The following is a 16410-nucleotide window of genomic DNA, read 5'->3' on the forward strand; positions in this document are numbered from 1 at the left end:
AAAAAGAAAGAAAGAAAAAAGAAAGAAAAAAAAAAGAAAAAAGAAAAGAAAAAAGAAAAGAAAAGAAAAGAAAAGAAAAGAAAAGAAAAGAAAAGAAAAGAAAAGAAAAGAAAAGAAAAGAAGAAGAAAGGGTGGTGTGTGGCGGTGCACAGCCCTTGCTCTTGGGACGGTACGTGTGTGAGTCAGCAGGAACTGCACGAGCTGCCTCACTAAGGAAGGCGCCTGCCAACGTGAAAGCATGAAGCAATTGCTAAGCAAGCCCTTTAAGCTGCATAAGACCTACGGGTGTCAAACACGTCCGAGCAGAGAGGCAAACACCGCAACGGTCTGCCGGGAAAAGGCACGGCCGAGCGCTGGCTACCCGTGCTGTGGCGAGGAGCGAGTCCTCCCAGCCACCTGCATGGTCCCAGCCCCGGTGTCGAGGGCGAGCCCCCTGCTCTGCCAGCTACGGAGCCAGGCTGGGGCGAGGTGCGGGGGACTGGCCCGAGCAGAGGCTGTGGTCAAGCCCCTCTGCCTGCCTGCAGCGGCCTGCTTTCCCTCCAGTTATCTCCACTCTGCTCTTTCTTTTTCCCCCACAATAAGGGAGAACAAGTAATAGGGTTCTCCCTTAGCATCGTGGGGGAAAAAGAAAGAGCATAGTGGAAAGTTTGTGCTGTTACTGTCTTCTCACCTGGCCATCCTGCCAGTATTTGGGGGCAGCAAACAGCACAGGGTGAGCTGGGGAGGCCACGCAGTCCATGGAGCCAGGGCTGCCCAGGGGCACGGGGGCAGGATGCCTGGCCCTAGGTAGGCTGCGGCAGTGTGCACTACGGGCAAGGCTGGATTTGCTTCCACCCGCTGCACCCCTTGTTCCTCAGGCATGGAGTCAGAAGAAAACTGCAGCCCGCAATTGCGCAGCGAAGCCAGGCGCGGTACGCGGATAAGGAAGCATGTGGTCTGTACGCAGTGCAGAGCTCCCTGCATGTTCTAAGGAGCCTAAAGAGGCCAAAGTCTAACGAATGCTGTAGTTGGCCCAACCTTTCATTCCTYGGTATTACAGTACTGGCTATCTTACAAGTAGGAAGTTGTGGCAAACTGAGCTGAAAGGCACAATGCACAAGCCATGAATTTAAAATAAAAACAAAAAATTCCCATTCCTGTTCTAACCATAGAGCAAACTCCTCCACCCCACTAGCAGAGCTTTGTGTAAGAATTATTTTAGCATTTCTTCAGGATACATGTCTAACTACAGAAAAAATGCACCGAAGAGATTCAGGTAGCATTTTTCTGTCTAAAACGATACTGAACAGCACCTTAACCTCCTATTTCACCATTTGATTCTGTGATTTTCATCTACCAGAACAGAAAGTTTGAGTTCTACATTTCCATGAGCTGCAGGTTGCTGGTATCATGTTGCACCACACGTTATAAAGAGCTACAATAAGTGCTCAGTAAAAAGATTTCATTTTTCTTAAATGTTGGCTGGTCTGTGATTTTATCGGCTAGGCTATTGTGTTCAGAGAGGAACACACAGCCAGGCATGGACCATAAGAACAGATGCTTAACAGATACAGGTTTATCCTGTTTTTCTACTTCTTGCTACCCTACCACTCAAAATTACTAAATCTTCACTGAAATACTGAGAGCAATAGATGAACAGTAGTCTGCAGGCTCTAATCTGCTGGGACCTGATGGGAAGTGTTATCAGGTGCTTACCAAACTCAGTGTTGCATCTTGTCACCCTCAGCTCCATCAGGACCCCACCTCCCTCTCCATTGACTGCTTCAGCATCAGTCACCAGTCAGGCACCTCTTCCTCCTCCAGTACCTCTCTGTTCGGGTGAATTCTTGTGGGGCTGAGGGTTAATGTAGACATTGGCTACATTTACCTTACTCAAATCATGACAGCATTCCCTCTTTCTCCTGTGCTGGCGCAACTCCCCAATTTTCTAGCTCACACCTCAATGACTTCCCCTTGTTGCTGAAAAACTAAGGTTCAGTCTCTTCTCCCTCACGACGAGGCTGTCCTCATTTCTACCGATGTCTATCGTGAGTAGCACTGAATCATGTTTTGCCACTCATTAAGGCAGACAGTTACCTATTTTGCAAGATAGTTTAAGGGAACTGTTGGAGATGAAAAAGACTGTAAATACTGCCAGACCACTTGATATAGTTACACTGTTGCTAAAAGTCTTGTGAAAAATTCATTAACAGTTACTCAGATATGAAGTATCTCTGGCATTCAGACAGCAACCATAAAAGCACATTTTATTTTACTGTAGTACTAATCAATTCTAATACTTCCTGTCTCAGTTCATTCTTTTAACCTCCTCCTCCAAAAAAACATAACCCCTAGAAATACTTTTGTTCCTCTTTCAACAGCTGTCCCTAATCCTTGTTGTATAACTCACTATGCTGTACCCAACTGAAGACCAGATGCTACTGAAGTCACCAATATTCCATATAAATGCAGGCATCTGCTTGCATCAAACAGCTTGCTTTATCAGCTCCTTACCTCCAAGCTCTTTGGAACAGAATCAGTCTCATCTGTGAGGTGCCTTACAAGTGTAGGGAGTTGTAAAAAGAAATCTATTTTCTTGACTGGCAAAGTTTTCATGACAGACAGAATAAACTGTAATTTTTTTTATTGCAAAATATTAAAATAAATTACATTTTACAAAGACTTAGCAAATATTTACATACAGTGTGATTCCAGTGACAATCAGCAACAAAGAACAAACAGACAGGCATATCATGGAGTGATAGAGTCAGGGTTGTACAAACTTCAAAAGCCATATGAAAGACAAGCTAAGTTTTTAAAAGGTAAATGTATCACAAGTGGAACAAAGCCCACGAGGCACAAGAATTACAACTCTACAACAGAGTTCTTCGGTTTCGGTTTTAAGTCAACAGACTTGTATATTGCTTCTTGCTCCCTCTATCAGCAAGGCTTGTCTATCTTTACCTGTACTCTCCCAGATCAACAGGAGAAAAAATAAAATCTCAACTTATACAAGTGTGTCACCTTGGACCCGTTATCAGTCTATCATTTTATTTCTGCATGTTTTGTGACATCCATTGCCAGCAACAGATTCACAAATCATTAGTGGAGAAAAACATAAAACAGCACTTCTTGTATTTCCTCAGTGATTTCGTACCAGTGTATCAGATGTGTTAGACTGCCTGCCATGAGATACATATCTGCTACTAACGGTCCTTCTGATTACCCCAAAACAGGTTTCAATAGCACAAGACACAAAAGCAAGAAGTGTCACAATGATGTCATGAAGGATATGGTCACCTAATATATACCATTTAATTGTAAAAGGGCTTTTGTAGGAACAGAGTTTTTTTAAAAAACATTTTAAGATTTTTTTTGAATTATTGGCTCACTTGGAAAAATTATTAATATTGCGCAAGTGGACCTATGCTTAACGTAATGGCCTAAAAGTGACTGGAAATCAATTTATTTGCAGACAATAGCTAGAAAGAAGATTTTTCACTTTTATTCCATCCCTTCTTCATACATCCTTATAGGCTTGCTTTTCTTGCCTTTTTTTTTTTAAAAAAAAAAAAAAGCAAGCAAAAAACTTTCCCTTCTCTCTCTTCCCAGCAAGAGATCTGTTTTACCTATAAAAATTAATTACATAGAATTAAAAGTTACTAACATTGCTATTTAGCCAAATGAAATCTTAAATGGCATCCAAAGAAAATGTTTCCAGATTGCTCAAGTAACTGAAATAGTTATATGACCTTACCAAATAGCATTGGGGAATTCCCCAAGATTAACCACAGGTACTTCTAAGGTTGAACAGCTCAAAACCCAGCCTGGACACTCTTCTAACTCACTACATGTAAATCTGAAGGCAGAAAGACAATATTAATTTAGGTTCCCCAGAAAGCTGCTTTTCTCAAGACATGGAAGACATGCAGTCAAAAAAGCTGTCTTGCTTAGCACTTCAGGAGTTCTGAGGTGGCACCATAATTTTAAAAACTCTGGGAAATGGTTCAACTTTTTGTAGMGAGCCAGTATGAAAGCTGTATGCCATCTAAACTCCCCCAAAACACAGAGAACAAGTATGGCTTAGCTTGAACATACCACTTGTGCTGGCCCTTGTGCAAAGAGGTGAATTTTTTCCCCAGTGTTAAAATTGCATTAAGGCACATGGTGGGATGTCTTGAGAACAGTTTTGTGAGGTGTAGTGTAATCATGTTTTGCCCTAACAGTGGGAATTTTTTAGTTTGTTTTAATAAATTTAAACTACTACTTTAAATCCCATGATGCTTGTTATGCAGACTTATAGTTTATGCTGACTGCACTGGGAAAGGCCAAAGAGCCACATCTAACTTGATAACATGAAACAGATCCCATCTGTCTTCAGCTCTGCCATACAAGTGCACTCCACTATGGAGAGTCTGGGTTCCAGTGTGCAACATCTCCTCCCAATCGAAAAGCCCAGCCAAGTGTCTGGCTTGTATTATTTCTGCATTAAAGAGGATGCTTAAAAAAGATGAAGATCATACTTTGGCTATGCTTTTGCATTTGGTAGGCCTTTTTCTGTCCTCACCATCCTGTAGGTTACTAACTGTTGCAAAAACTTTGATCTTTGCATCAATAATGGAAGACAAGTTGGAGGACAGCAGTATGGAGTGCTTTTTCATTTTCTTGTAAGTTAGTATGCACTTCTTAAAAAGGGAAGGTTAGACTTGCTATACAAGCATGCTTATATCAGGTATACTGTCATTCTTACCATTTCTTATGGCTACAAGGTGCAGTTGTCAGCCACAACCCTTCAGACGCATCAAAACAGTTGAAGGGCTTGAAGTCCTTTCAAATTAATGGGGGGGGGAGGGGGAAGGTCTATTAGAACTAAATCAAAACCTTCCCAACAGGGCTTCTTCCTCTTTCCTCTCAGCCGGAACTCAAATCAGTCCAGCCACCCCCACTCCAAATAGCTGTTGCATAATGTAACCAGACTTCAAATTAGAATCTCCCTTCAGCAGTATTATCATCAAATATGAATTAACTACTGAATCCAATGATGTTGATTCCATATTTTGGCCAGTGTTACAGAGCTGGCCCTGGCCTTGTGTAACTTTCTATTTGAAAATCTCATACATGTGGAAGCTTCTAAAAAGAAATTAATAAAGACATTCCCATGTTTCATAGTGGGTGACTTCAAAATCTCTTGTCAACAGGATATTCAGTCAGAGAGCTGGGTTCCCATGTGTCCTCTTCCTCACTTGGAAGGAGTGGTCAACATTTCAAACAGCAGTCAGTATTTGCAGTTATTAGAAAATTTAGTCATTCAAGATTAGCATTGCAAGATTCCATAAACCCTTCTTACAAAATTAATGAGTCAGCCAGCATTACATTCAAAAATAGACAACTTTAATTGTTCACTGAACTTTGGAAACTTTAGGGCATACTGGAATGACTTAAGTACTGTAAAACTAAACTAAACATCAGAACTTGCCATATTAAAGTTCAAAGGTCTTGGTAATTTTCTGTTCCAAGAATATTTGATACAACTAAAATTAGTACCTTTTGCCAGCATGTCATCAAGAGCCTCATTTGAAAGAGTTGTCGAGATTAATGCATAGATATGCAGAAAAGGAAGAAAAATAAAAACCATGTTATAAATTTTTTTGTAGGCAAAGTGATTTGGACTTAAACGTTATTAAATGATATACTTCCATATATCAATGAGAAGCCCATCTCCAAGTCAAGTGATAACACTTTATAGAGCTCAGAACCGAAGTCCACTTAAAAAAAGTGCCTTACGGTCTTAAGTCACACAATCACATTTCAGTTTTACACAAGATCTGACATTACCCAGCCATCTTGAAAGTGGTATAGAATAACCATTGTGTACCTATACAGGTCAAGCTTAAAAAAAGAGGAAAAAAAAGCAGAGTATAACCAACTGTTTCATAAATCATCTCATTCAAGTCTAATCTGAAGTACCAAGGCAAGGAGGAACAGCAAACAGCAATACTGACAAACACACTGCATAGAGCAGCAGTGCTGAAGGTCCCTTCTGACAAGCATCATGGCATTTGGAGAGTATCTGCTCCTCCAAAGCTGATTTTTTCTCAGAAAAATAGCATCACTAAAACTTCACCTGTACAGCGATACTGTATAAGGTTCATTCAAGTATTTCCTCTAGGAAATGAACAGTGGAAGGACACTTTCAACATTAAAAAAAAGTTGCAATCTGCTTGTGCTCATATATTCTTTGATCAATAGTTCTTCTAGTCACCTTATCTTCAAGGGTTCTGGGGCTGACGTGCAGTTTAGCAGCCCAATAGGTGAGCTTCATCCCAGATGAGTTGTTCTTTGTTAGAGGGCTCCTTCTCAATTCATTTCTTTGGAATTTTTAATTTTAATATTTTATTCACAAAAATATTATTCACTATCTTTTGACCAGCACTGATGTATTCTAGGCAGATATTTTAGAAGATTCCTCTCCAGTCTGTCAACACACCTCAGCTCAGATCTGTGTGTCCTAGTATTCCATCTCAAGTTTCTCGTAAAGAGCAACTAACAGTTGTACCATTTTTTGTGGTAGCAACTTACCAATAGGCAGCTAAAAAACCTCACACTCTTTTCCCATGTGATCAAAGCAGGATTCAAATCCAGGTTTTCAGAGGTGAAGGGCTAGTGGAGTAACCGGACATATCTGATGGCCAAAACAGTCTATCCACAACAGTATAGTTTCACTCCCAAACTAATTTCTCCATGAAATGCACAAATGCAGAGTAAGTCCAGTGTAATAACTAGTCTCTTCTTTTCTAGTTTGTTCAAGAACTACAAAATCCCAAGAGGGAGAAGGACTCCAAATTCAACTGTTATTTTAAAAGCTTTCTTAAAAAACTGAAAAGCAAAGCTGACGGGCTCAGAAACCAACTTAGGATGGCCAAAAGACACCAAAGTTTATTAGTCTGGGGCTTGCTTTTGTTTTCAGAGAAATAGAAGAAACTGCAAAGACATGCTCTTCTTCTTGCTCCATTAACTTGTTCAATATGCACTGACTACTTTCAGAAAACTGTTGTCAAACACGCTTCACGTTGCAGCCTTCGCATTGCTTACTGTATTATATTCATTCATCAGTTGTTCATAAGGCACAGAAAGTTCCAGCTCATTGCTGGTAAAGGTAGATTCATCAGAGGATGGGAATTTTACTAGTTTTTTTGCAGTTTCAGGTTCCTCTACAAGATTATCATCCATGGAGGATTTTGAAGTTTCCTCATCATCTGTGAGATCCTCCTCTTCATCATCATCTTCATTTACAAATGTTATGTTGGCATTCTCAAAGATTAGGGGTCGATAGTCTCTTGAGTCCCATACTTCCCCTTCTTCTTCACTGATCCTGTCTAGCTGGTTTACAAGCATTGTTCCTTCCAGAGGGCTGTCACCAACACGTTTATCATGTAGGTGTCTCAGCACATGCCCATTCTGAATATCTAGGGAAGCCTCATCATACTCAAATGACTTGGTCTTTGTATAAGTCACTTGAGCATCTTTACTGGAATTCTGCATATTTTGCTTGGCATTTTCTACTTTAATAATTTTGTCATTATTCGTCTTCAGGGCCTTCTTCCCAATCTGCTTAATAAGATCATTGTAGGTCTCTTCCTTCTTTGAAAGGAAGCTGAAAATGTTCACATCCTTTGAGGTACCCATTTGAAGGGGTTTCTTAGACCGAGGATGATTGTCAAATGATTCTTTTCTTTTTTTCCTCCGTTTCTTGATTGCTTTGTGGACTTCCACAAACATACTGACCTTCCAGTTGACAAAGAGTGAAAGCCAAGCCAGGCCAAGATAGATCCATAACTCCACAAAGTATCTGTAAAGGGCATGATAGTTTGCATCTGGATTTACACCTACAAAGAATTCAAAACAAGAACATTATTGAAAGAGGACTTGCAGCTGAAAAGCCTTCAAATTCAGTGTGGGAGGGAGTACTTCTCTGGCTAATAACAGAGCCTTACTATTTGGGTGCTGCTCTGAGAAGTGGTAGTGGGGACCTGAAACCTCCTGACAGAAGCAGTTGATACCAGGTCTTCCACTTCTTGCCTGTGTTCTACCCATTGGACTACAACATAAAATGGCAGCATGTTTGTTCTCCCCTTGTAAGCGCTAAAGCAAACTTAGTTCTCTTCAAAAAAATACTAGCACTCTCCCTGACCCTATTTTTCCTTGAGAGAGGGCTCATCTTGATAATTCCATTTGCAAGAGCTCTCTTCAAAGCCCTGATCAAGGCAGTGGATTTCAGAGAAAAATAGTGGTTCTCCCTTCTAAATCCTATGTTCAGCATTTCCTGTCGGTTAGTTCTAGCTGCATAGAGAGCATCACTTCATCTGATGTTCCCTGCTCAGCATACAGGATCCTATTCCAAGGTGCTTAACTATTAGGGTGGATAGAAAAGTTCCTTGCCTGAAGGAGGGACCTGATGCACCTGAGTGTTACGAACTCCAGAACTTTGCTTCAGACTGAGGCCAAGGGCTTAGCTCTCTAAACCAAGGTAGAAAAGCCAGATCCAATCCATCAGAGCAGTATTCAGCTTTTGCCAAATCTTTTACTAAACAAAATGCTTTGGAGAAGCTTAGAAACCACCTTTTATTACTATAATTTAAAAATAAAATTGCTACACTATCCACAGTGTAATAATATGAAAAATATGATTACTGACCAGCAACAAAATCTCCAAATCCTATGGTGGTGATAGTGATGAATGAGAAATAGAGGCCTTCAATGTAATCCCAGCCTTCAGTCACCATAAAGACAAAGGGAGGAATAACCAGATGAACCAAGACACCCCAAACAATGAAAATAGCTGTGCATGTAATTTGTGCTTTCCTCTGTAGAGAGAGAAAAAAAAAAAAAAAAAGTCAGGGAAAGAACTGGATGACAAATTTGCTGTAACTAAAAGTTACTGACTGAAGTAAACACTGAAGTAAAGGTTTTTCCTTTATGCAGAACAGAATATTCTTACAACCATTACTCAAAAAAAAAATGAGGGAATGATCTGAAAACAAATAATCATGATTCTCTTAACAGTTTCTGATAGTTTATAAATAGGCACAGTATACAGACATACCACTCTGGTATAAAAAGCACAGTTAGTATGTCTTGATTTTCACTTTATTCATTTGACTATAGAGGATGAGGAGCTGGGTTAGGACACTTCTTTCCTATTCATCTTCCCTTCTCTATACCACTTGTCTAACCTTTGCATGCAAACTGTGCAGTTGTTCACTTCTCCATCATTTTCTGTACTTTCTCAGGTGCTAAACCAAGAAAGTTTTTGATGCATTAACACTCAGGCCAACTCTGTTTGCGAAATCAGAGCCTAAACCTACCTCACCCTCTCTCCCAGGCATTCTGCCCCTGCATTGCCTCCCATCTCTGCACACTGAACTAGAACTGAAATAAACTCACCCAGCAAGGAGGGAAAGAGAGGAAAGACAGAAAGACAGAAAAAAACACAGTAACAGAACAAAACATCATTTCTCATCTGGTTCACTACATTGCAGGAAATGCCCATGCTAACATAAAAGCAATTGTGAACAAAGTAGGAGAGCTTATTTCAGTGCTAGACATGCTTGATGGTAATGTTTGTGAAACGAGAGTCTCATCTACATTCAACCTGCAGTTTTTACTATGGAAAAACCTATATCTCCATAGAAGCAACAATATTTACATTTAGTATCATTCAAAGGTTTCTTCAAAACCTCAATTTGCTAAGACTTCTGGTAGAACTTACCTACAGGACCTAGTCCTACTGTCAGTTATATTTATGCAACACCACTTGGGAAATGAATACTTGCATGTGTGTTGGTTTATTACCAAGATTATCAGGTAAGTGAAGAAGCCTAAGCTTAATTTATGCATACAGGAAGATAAACAAGCAGAGGATCTTACCAGGCTTACTCCTCTTTTTGTCAGAAACTGGCCCAGTCTCTTGGCTCGTCCTCCGAAGAACTTCCCCAGAGCACTGATCCAAGTCAAACAGAGAGGAACTCCAAAGAGTCCATAAAATATGCAGAAGAGACGCCCAGAGGGTGTCTTTGGAGAAACATTTCCGTAACCTAAAAGAGATAAGTATGTACATGGTCTGTTCTTCTTACAGAGAAATCGAGGCAATTCTACCTATATATAAAACAACATTGCGTGGGCTTCTGCTGTATCAGATACTCCTTACTTCACCATCCATAACAGCTTTAGTCTACTGCAGCTGCTGATCTTCTGAATCTGGATGCCTTCCAGCCCTACTCCAGCAAATGTGTATTCCATTAATGCAGATTGAGAGGAGTGCTGCATTTTGAATATTTCCTGGATTGTGTGTATCTTTTTCTTGATTAGATGAGGTAAACGGTAGATAAAACTCATCTTAAGGCCTCTGACATGATTTTCCTCCCTCCAGTAGCAATGTAAAAAACCTGAGTTTTAATGTGAACCAACTTTACACAGTAGAAATTCAAAATTGTCCCCAAAGTTAGCTTCCACTTGCAAGAGCCATTATGCACATTTACCTTGTGACCCAGTGCCTATCCAGGAAAGAAGCTTATGGGCAAAGTGGAAGATAAGTTGTGACACAACAAGGTATTTTGACTGAATCTAGCTTTTTGCTGGCCACAGAACCCAGTAGGTTCTGGCTCTAAAATCAGTCTACTTTCTAACTCTCTGCCATGGTTTTCTTATTTCTTATTCTTCAACTTATTTCTTTAGTTGAAGAAATTTCCTAATTTCTTCAACTTTTGGTCATAAGTTGTATACTATGAGTTTCAAATATCATATGAAAAATATGATGCTGTACATGGTTTAGTAGTAAGCCTTCAAATACTGCATACCTCAGCTTTCTCTAGTTACTTTGCATTCCTGTTTCTTACATAATAGGTGTAGCAAGGGTGTAACAAAATCTTTTAAAAACTAATTTTCTGTAAAAACAGAATGCAAATAATTTTGAGCTCTTTTGTATGTTAAGGAAAGAAGTCCTTCAGCGCAGAGCATATTATAAGCACAAATTAGCAGTAAGATTTATAGGAGTCCACCTGTCCTTCTTTGCTTTCTTGAGGATGGAGGGGAAAAAAATGTCTAGACTGTTCTGCAAGCCAAGAACACTGCTACTTCAGTAGCTTAAGAGAAATGCATGTTAGTAGTAGGAGAGCCGTGTAAAAACTTCACAAAACATGTGACAAACATTAGCTTAATGAAATATTTTGTAACAGTTTTGTTCTGGGATTTTATGATTTGGAAATTTAAATGCACAGTTCAATGCAATTAGAATGACATCAGTCATCCCAGAAACCAGCACCCCAAACCAGTTACTCATCAGAGAGGGCAGCATTTCTCTCATTTAGCCCATTAATGGAGTACCAAAGAACTGTTTTTCTCTGTGAACTTGCCTGTAAAGACAGGTATTCTATGCAGCTCCAGTGACAGGGACTTTATTCAGTGGATATCTTGACACAGAAGAGTACAAACCCAACAGAGCATAAGGAAAATTACAGCTAGGAAAGCTGATAGAGTAAATACTTACCGATTGTAGTGATTACAGTAGCAGCAAAGATCACAGCGTTAGGCCAATTCCAGTTGTTGAAAGTGTTGTTCCCAGTGATGGCAACTCCTTGCCCAGCAGCATTTGACACAACCTGTAAGGAAACAATTTACAGTCGTTCTTGGAAAATAGTGGCAGCCTTAAAGAGAAAGGTGCATGTTGCTTTCAGGTTTTCCCTATTTTGTTCATAGTTGCAAAACAATCACGAGTTTTTTTGTGAATGCTAGCCTCGCATATTCACTGACAGTAATTTTATGAAATAATAAAAATTTGCCTCAGTAAGCAGCAGCACAGGTGCTCTGACATTTAAACAGTTTTTTTAATTAAATAAGTTCTTACTTGATTTACCAGTTTTACCCAAATGGATCTCTTTTAGAGACCCAACACTCTCTTCCAGATCTAGCTGGCATTTAATCTTCAGTATAGTTCCTAAATTTATTTTAATACTAGACAGGGACATCTTCAGAATTACCACTCATTTCAAAACACTGTTACAAGCCTCAGCTTGACTGGGGTATGAACAAGACATCATAGAATCCTTGACAAAGCTAGTGTGATTAATGTTAATTCACCTGCTGTCCCTGGCAAAGTCAGACTGTCTACAAGCCAGCATAAAATTGTATTTTTAAGCAAAGAAAGATAAATTACACTTTTCCAAGCTAACTAAGCTGTTTCCATGCAACAGGATTCTGATCACTGACGTTGAATTAGGCCCCTGTCTCATCCCCCATCTTTGAATCTAGTAAGCTATTACGAATGCAAAGCTTTTGTTTACAATTTTGTGGGTGGGGAGCAGGAAAAGGGCAGTTATTGGTGTTTCCACAGATTCAGCAGGTCAGTTTTTTGGTATCTGTTCATGTCTTCAGGAACTGAAGAATTATTAACCATCTCCACCTTTTGTAGGAAGGGACATGGACCTAGCCTGCTCCGGTTTTCAAAAACCAGACTGTAGAAACTGCAGTGATAACAAAATCAATGCCTATTTTGCCAAAACTCAAAGTTTCAAATCAAAATCATACATCTTTTGATTCCAACGTGTATTTCTACCTTCCTAAAGTGAAAGAGAAAAGCAGTTTACAATATTCTGTCCTAGAAATCCCTAGTTATTTAAATCCTTGTTCTGCTACACCATACTGCAGTTAAAATCTTCTCAAGCCAGAGTTGCATTTTCCCCTTCATTGTACACCATGCCGGTCTAAACAAAACTCTAAAGCTACATCTAAATATGGAAAGGGACAGGTATCTTCAAAAGGTGATTCATCCCATTATCACACCTTCTATGCCTCTTCCTCAGAAAATGTTGAGCTTAAACAGCTAGTTGAGCTAAATGTCTAAAATTATAGATGATAGACTTTTTTCCTTTTAGCACAAAAGGTAAGGCTTATCTTTAACTGGTAAGAATTAATACAGGAACCTGCATCTGGCTTTTCCTTCGCTCATCCCCTCCCTCCTTTCTTCTGTCCTACTTGATTAAGATCTGATCTTGGACCCAACAGAGACTCAACATAAAGTTCAATCATCATTAAAAAGATACACATATTAACACAGGCTTCAATTATTCTTGAGACTTATTACATATCACCACCCTCCTACTGTAATAAATTGCCTTCAGAGTGAGTGTTTTGTGCATATACAAGATGCAAACAATTTAATTAAAAATGCACTTTCAATGCAAAAGCTATTACAAAAGATAAAAGTAGCAGCACAGAGAGTGAATAAAGGTACAGAACTAGACCTTTCTCCTGGGAAGCTTGGTGTTTGTACAAAGCAGCATGCAGTGTCTTTCCACAGCCTACAGGCTCTAGATAGAAAAAGATGTAGAGAATGCTCTCACCAAGGCAGTTCTTTGTCTTAAGAAAGTAGTGTTGAAATCAAAAGTAGCCCTAAGATGGGCAGGCAGATAAACACACACAATGCCATCCCCTTTCAAAAAAATGAGCCAGTTAATGTTTAAGATAGCTATACTGGATGACAAGTTCATCTGAGAAAAGACCAACTGAAGTAACTTCATTTCTGCTATGGCCTGCAAATGAATTTCCTAAAGTCTCAGAGGACATCCCAAACACCTGATAAATACAATTTGTGATCTACGCACTGTGAGAAGGGCTTCTTCCACTGCCTAGCAAAACCCCGCAGAATGTTGTATCAAACACCAGCTCTCCAGTTATTTTCCACACTTTGAGCTGACCTGGATTTTCTTCTTTTCCTCACAGAGCAACTGAACCCGTAGGAGAGGCACTGAACTCTGTTTCCATTGTCACTGGGCCATTTTCTTGTTGCCGGACTCCACCTTCAGCCTGGGCTAAGGAGCTCAGTTTCCCAGCAAGCAGAGGCAATTAGAGCTACAAGACCTGCCAGTGGCTGAGCGCTGGAGGTGTGAAGCGGGCCCTGACTCAAGCAGGAGAGAAGCAGCTGGAACAAGTCGCAGCTGCCCTTCACACCCAGTCAGTTAACATTTTGGGAGAGGAATGGCCAGCTCTTCTAGAGTTGTATAAACACTTGAAATTCAAAATCACAGCTATTCTCCAGCCAAAGCTGCACCTCCTTTATCTTGTCCCCATTAGCACACAGTTATCTGCTATTGGCGCATAATTATTTACAAGCTACAGCCTAAACTTCAGGTTACTTTATGCCTGTAATAGGCCTGAATRTGCATTGTTGCGCCCCAACATCCCAGCTGCTGAAACAAAGACGGCCACAAAACAGGCTTAGATAGCTATGGTGCAGTGGGAAATACATAGCTGCTTTCCAAGCAGAGTAAGTTTTGAACATACTGAAATAATTAAATCTTTTGGCTGCAACAAACGAATGGACACTATACAACTGAAACACAAATTTCTTTTTTTTTTATTTTTTTGCTTGGTAAATCTGTTAGTCAATGTCCATGATGCCTTTATTTTCATATGCTAGGATACAGAATGCTCCAGTTTGCCTGTGTCCTATTTCTCAAACCACAGAAAATTCGTTCTAAAAAGCCTTTGGCTGGAATTATTGGGGATGAGATGAGAAAGGAAGAAGAGGTAAGATCTTTCTATCTGCTCTTAGTATCCTGAAAGAAGCTGTTTTGAAAGTTTCTTTTGAACTATGCCCAAATTAACAAGTTGAAAATAGTTAACTTGGAGTATACACATTGCTTTAGATTCTCAGATACAGACAGCTCAGGACTGTCTGTATTGATAAAATGAAAAATTTGCTTTAGGTCAAATGACTTCTGCCTCACAGTAATGAAACCTCCCTTCCTCCCCTGCCCCACCAACTCTGCACTTTGGCAAGCAAAACAAGAGAAATAAAGCCTCTAGATCTTGGAGTTACTGTTGAAAGTAAATAGATACTGCAATTGCAGACACACAGAATTAATACATCTTTTGATGACGTTAGCAGAAGTAGAAACTTTGAAGTAAAGAGGCTGTTTGAACATAACCAAGCATACCATCTGTTCCACTTGCAGGTACTTCCCCACAGACAAACCAACCGCAGCACTGCTCCAATACAGGCCTGTTTTCTGTTTTCAGTAACATTTTCCTTAACGCTCTGATGATCAGGTTTATGATTTACCAGAATTCAGAAAAACTAGCTGTTCATCTCCAGTATGTATTGCCTTGGGCAAAGGAGAGTTTATCCTCTACACAAGTAAGGATATGACTGGAGAAAAAAAAAAAAAAAAAAAAAAAAAGAAAAAAAAAAGAAAAAAAACCCACGCTCAGTGGGGAAGAGGGAGAAGCCTTGAGTGTTCATAATACCACATTGGTATTATGGATATTTTCCTACTTCTATATCTTTTTCCGCCCCCCTCCCAAGAAGGAAAAGAAGTACCAGAACAAGAGCAAGGTCCTCTCAAACTGAGAAGCCGCATACTTAGTAGTGTACTTTTTCAAACTGCTATGAATTACAAAACACACTGGCCTGTCAAGGTTTGCTCAGGTGGCTTAAAAGCTTGCAACAGTCAGCAGACCCATCTCAGCTTTCTTGTCTTCAGATTAGCAGGAGGAACGGTTCAGTCTGACAAATACCAGTACAAGATAAACTAAAGGAACAAGCAAATGAGATTCTGTCTACATGACTAGGAGTGAGAATTATTATAACTAAGAATGTATAATACGCTATCTTACTTTGCATTTTTACTTTCAGAAGAAAAAATGTAAAGGACAACGACCTTATATTTCTGCAAGCATGAACAAGTGCAAGCTATGGCTTTATTTTCTTCTTTCTAGGAAACACGTTTATAAAGTAGCTTCTGTTCAGTAAAAAGTACTTAGTAAAAAGGCACACCTTTGTTAAAAAGTTGGTTTCACAGCTTTATTGCAAAATATTAATTGTAAGCAAATTTACATTAGTAAAGTGAATTTGAAATCTCTTATAGTGGTACACTTAAGATGTTCACGTATAACAAGAAAAGGTTTGAAAGAAGGTGCTGTACACATAATGACCTCATTTAGATACCTGCACTGATTTTTGAACTAATTCATGATTACCAAAACCCAGGTATGTTCCACCATAATGGTTGTAAGCAATTTATTACAGTTGTAGCTAGCAGAGAATTATCTAAAGATAAAAAGTTTGAATGCATTTGACTTATTTGCCTTGATAAGACAGAAGAATATGATGGACCATAAAACTACCTTTGTTACAGCAAAAAGACTTCCCTGAGTAATGCCTGTTACCGCTATACTCTTTGGCATACAAGTGATTGTGTACAGGGCAAGAATACACACAGGGTAGTAACATTATTTTAGGAGTTAAAGGCTACAGGAAAGTTGTGATCTAGGTTTTGTATATCAAGTAGGAATAATTTCATATTTGGAATGAAATCGGAGACACTTTAGTAAGGATTGGCTGTGTCTGATAACAATAAGCATTAGGAAGAAGGA

At 39.5% G+C, this 16410-nt stretch overlaps 1 protein-coding gene across 1 annotated transcript in view; it reads right to left on the reverse strand.

The window, feature by feature from the left end:
- Positions 1 to 3548: 3548 nt before the first annotated feature.
- Positions 3549 to 16410, reverse strand: part of KCNK5 (potassium two pore domain channel subfamily K member 5) — a 103339-nt gene continuing 90477 nt past the window's right edge. The window contains exons 2-5 of the mRNA XM_085320798.1: positions 11525 to 11636; positions 9907 to 10073; positions 8675 to 8843; positions 3549 to 7865 (exon numbers count right to left, since the gene is read on the reverse strand). Coding sequence (XP_085176924.1) covers positions 7045 to 7865; positions 8675 to 8843; positions 9907 to 10073; positions 11525 to 11636 — 1269 coding nt within the window. The 3' untranslated portion in view covers positions 3549 to 7044. The remainder of the gene's footprint in view (positions 7866 to 8674; positions 8844 to 9906; positions 10074 to 11524; positions 11637 to 16410) is intronic.

This window comes from Rhea americana, unplaced genomic scaffold, assembly GCF_003343005.1.
Source record: "Rhea americana isolate MKP2758 unplaced genomic scaffold, rheAme1 scaffold_119, whole genome shotgun sequence".
Taxonomy (NCBI): domain Eukaryota; kingdom Metazoa; phylum Chordata; class Aves; order Rheiformes; family Rheidae; genus Rhea; species Rhea americana.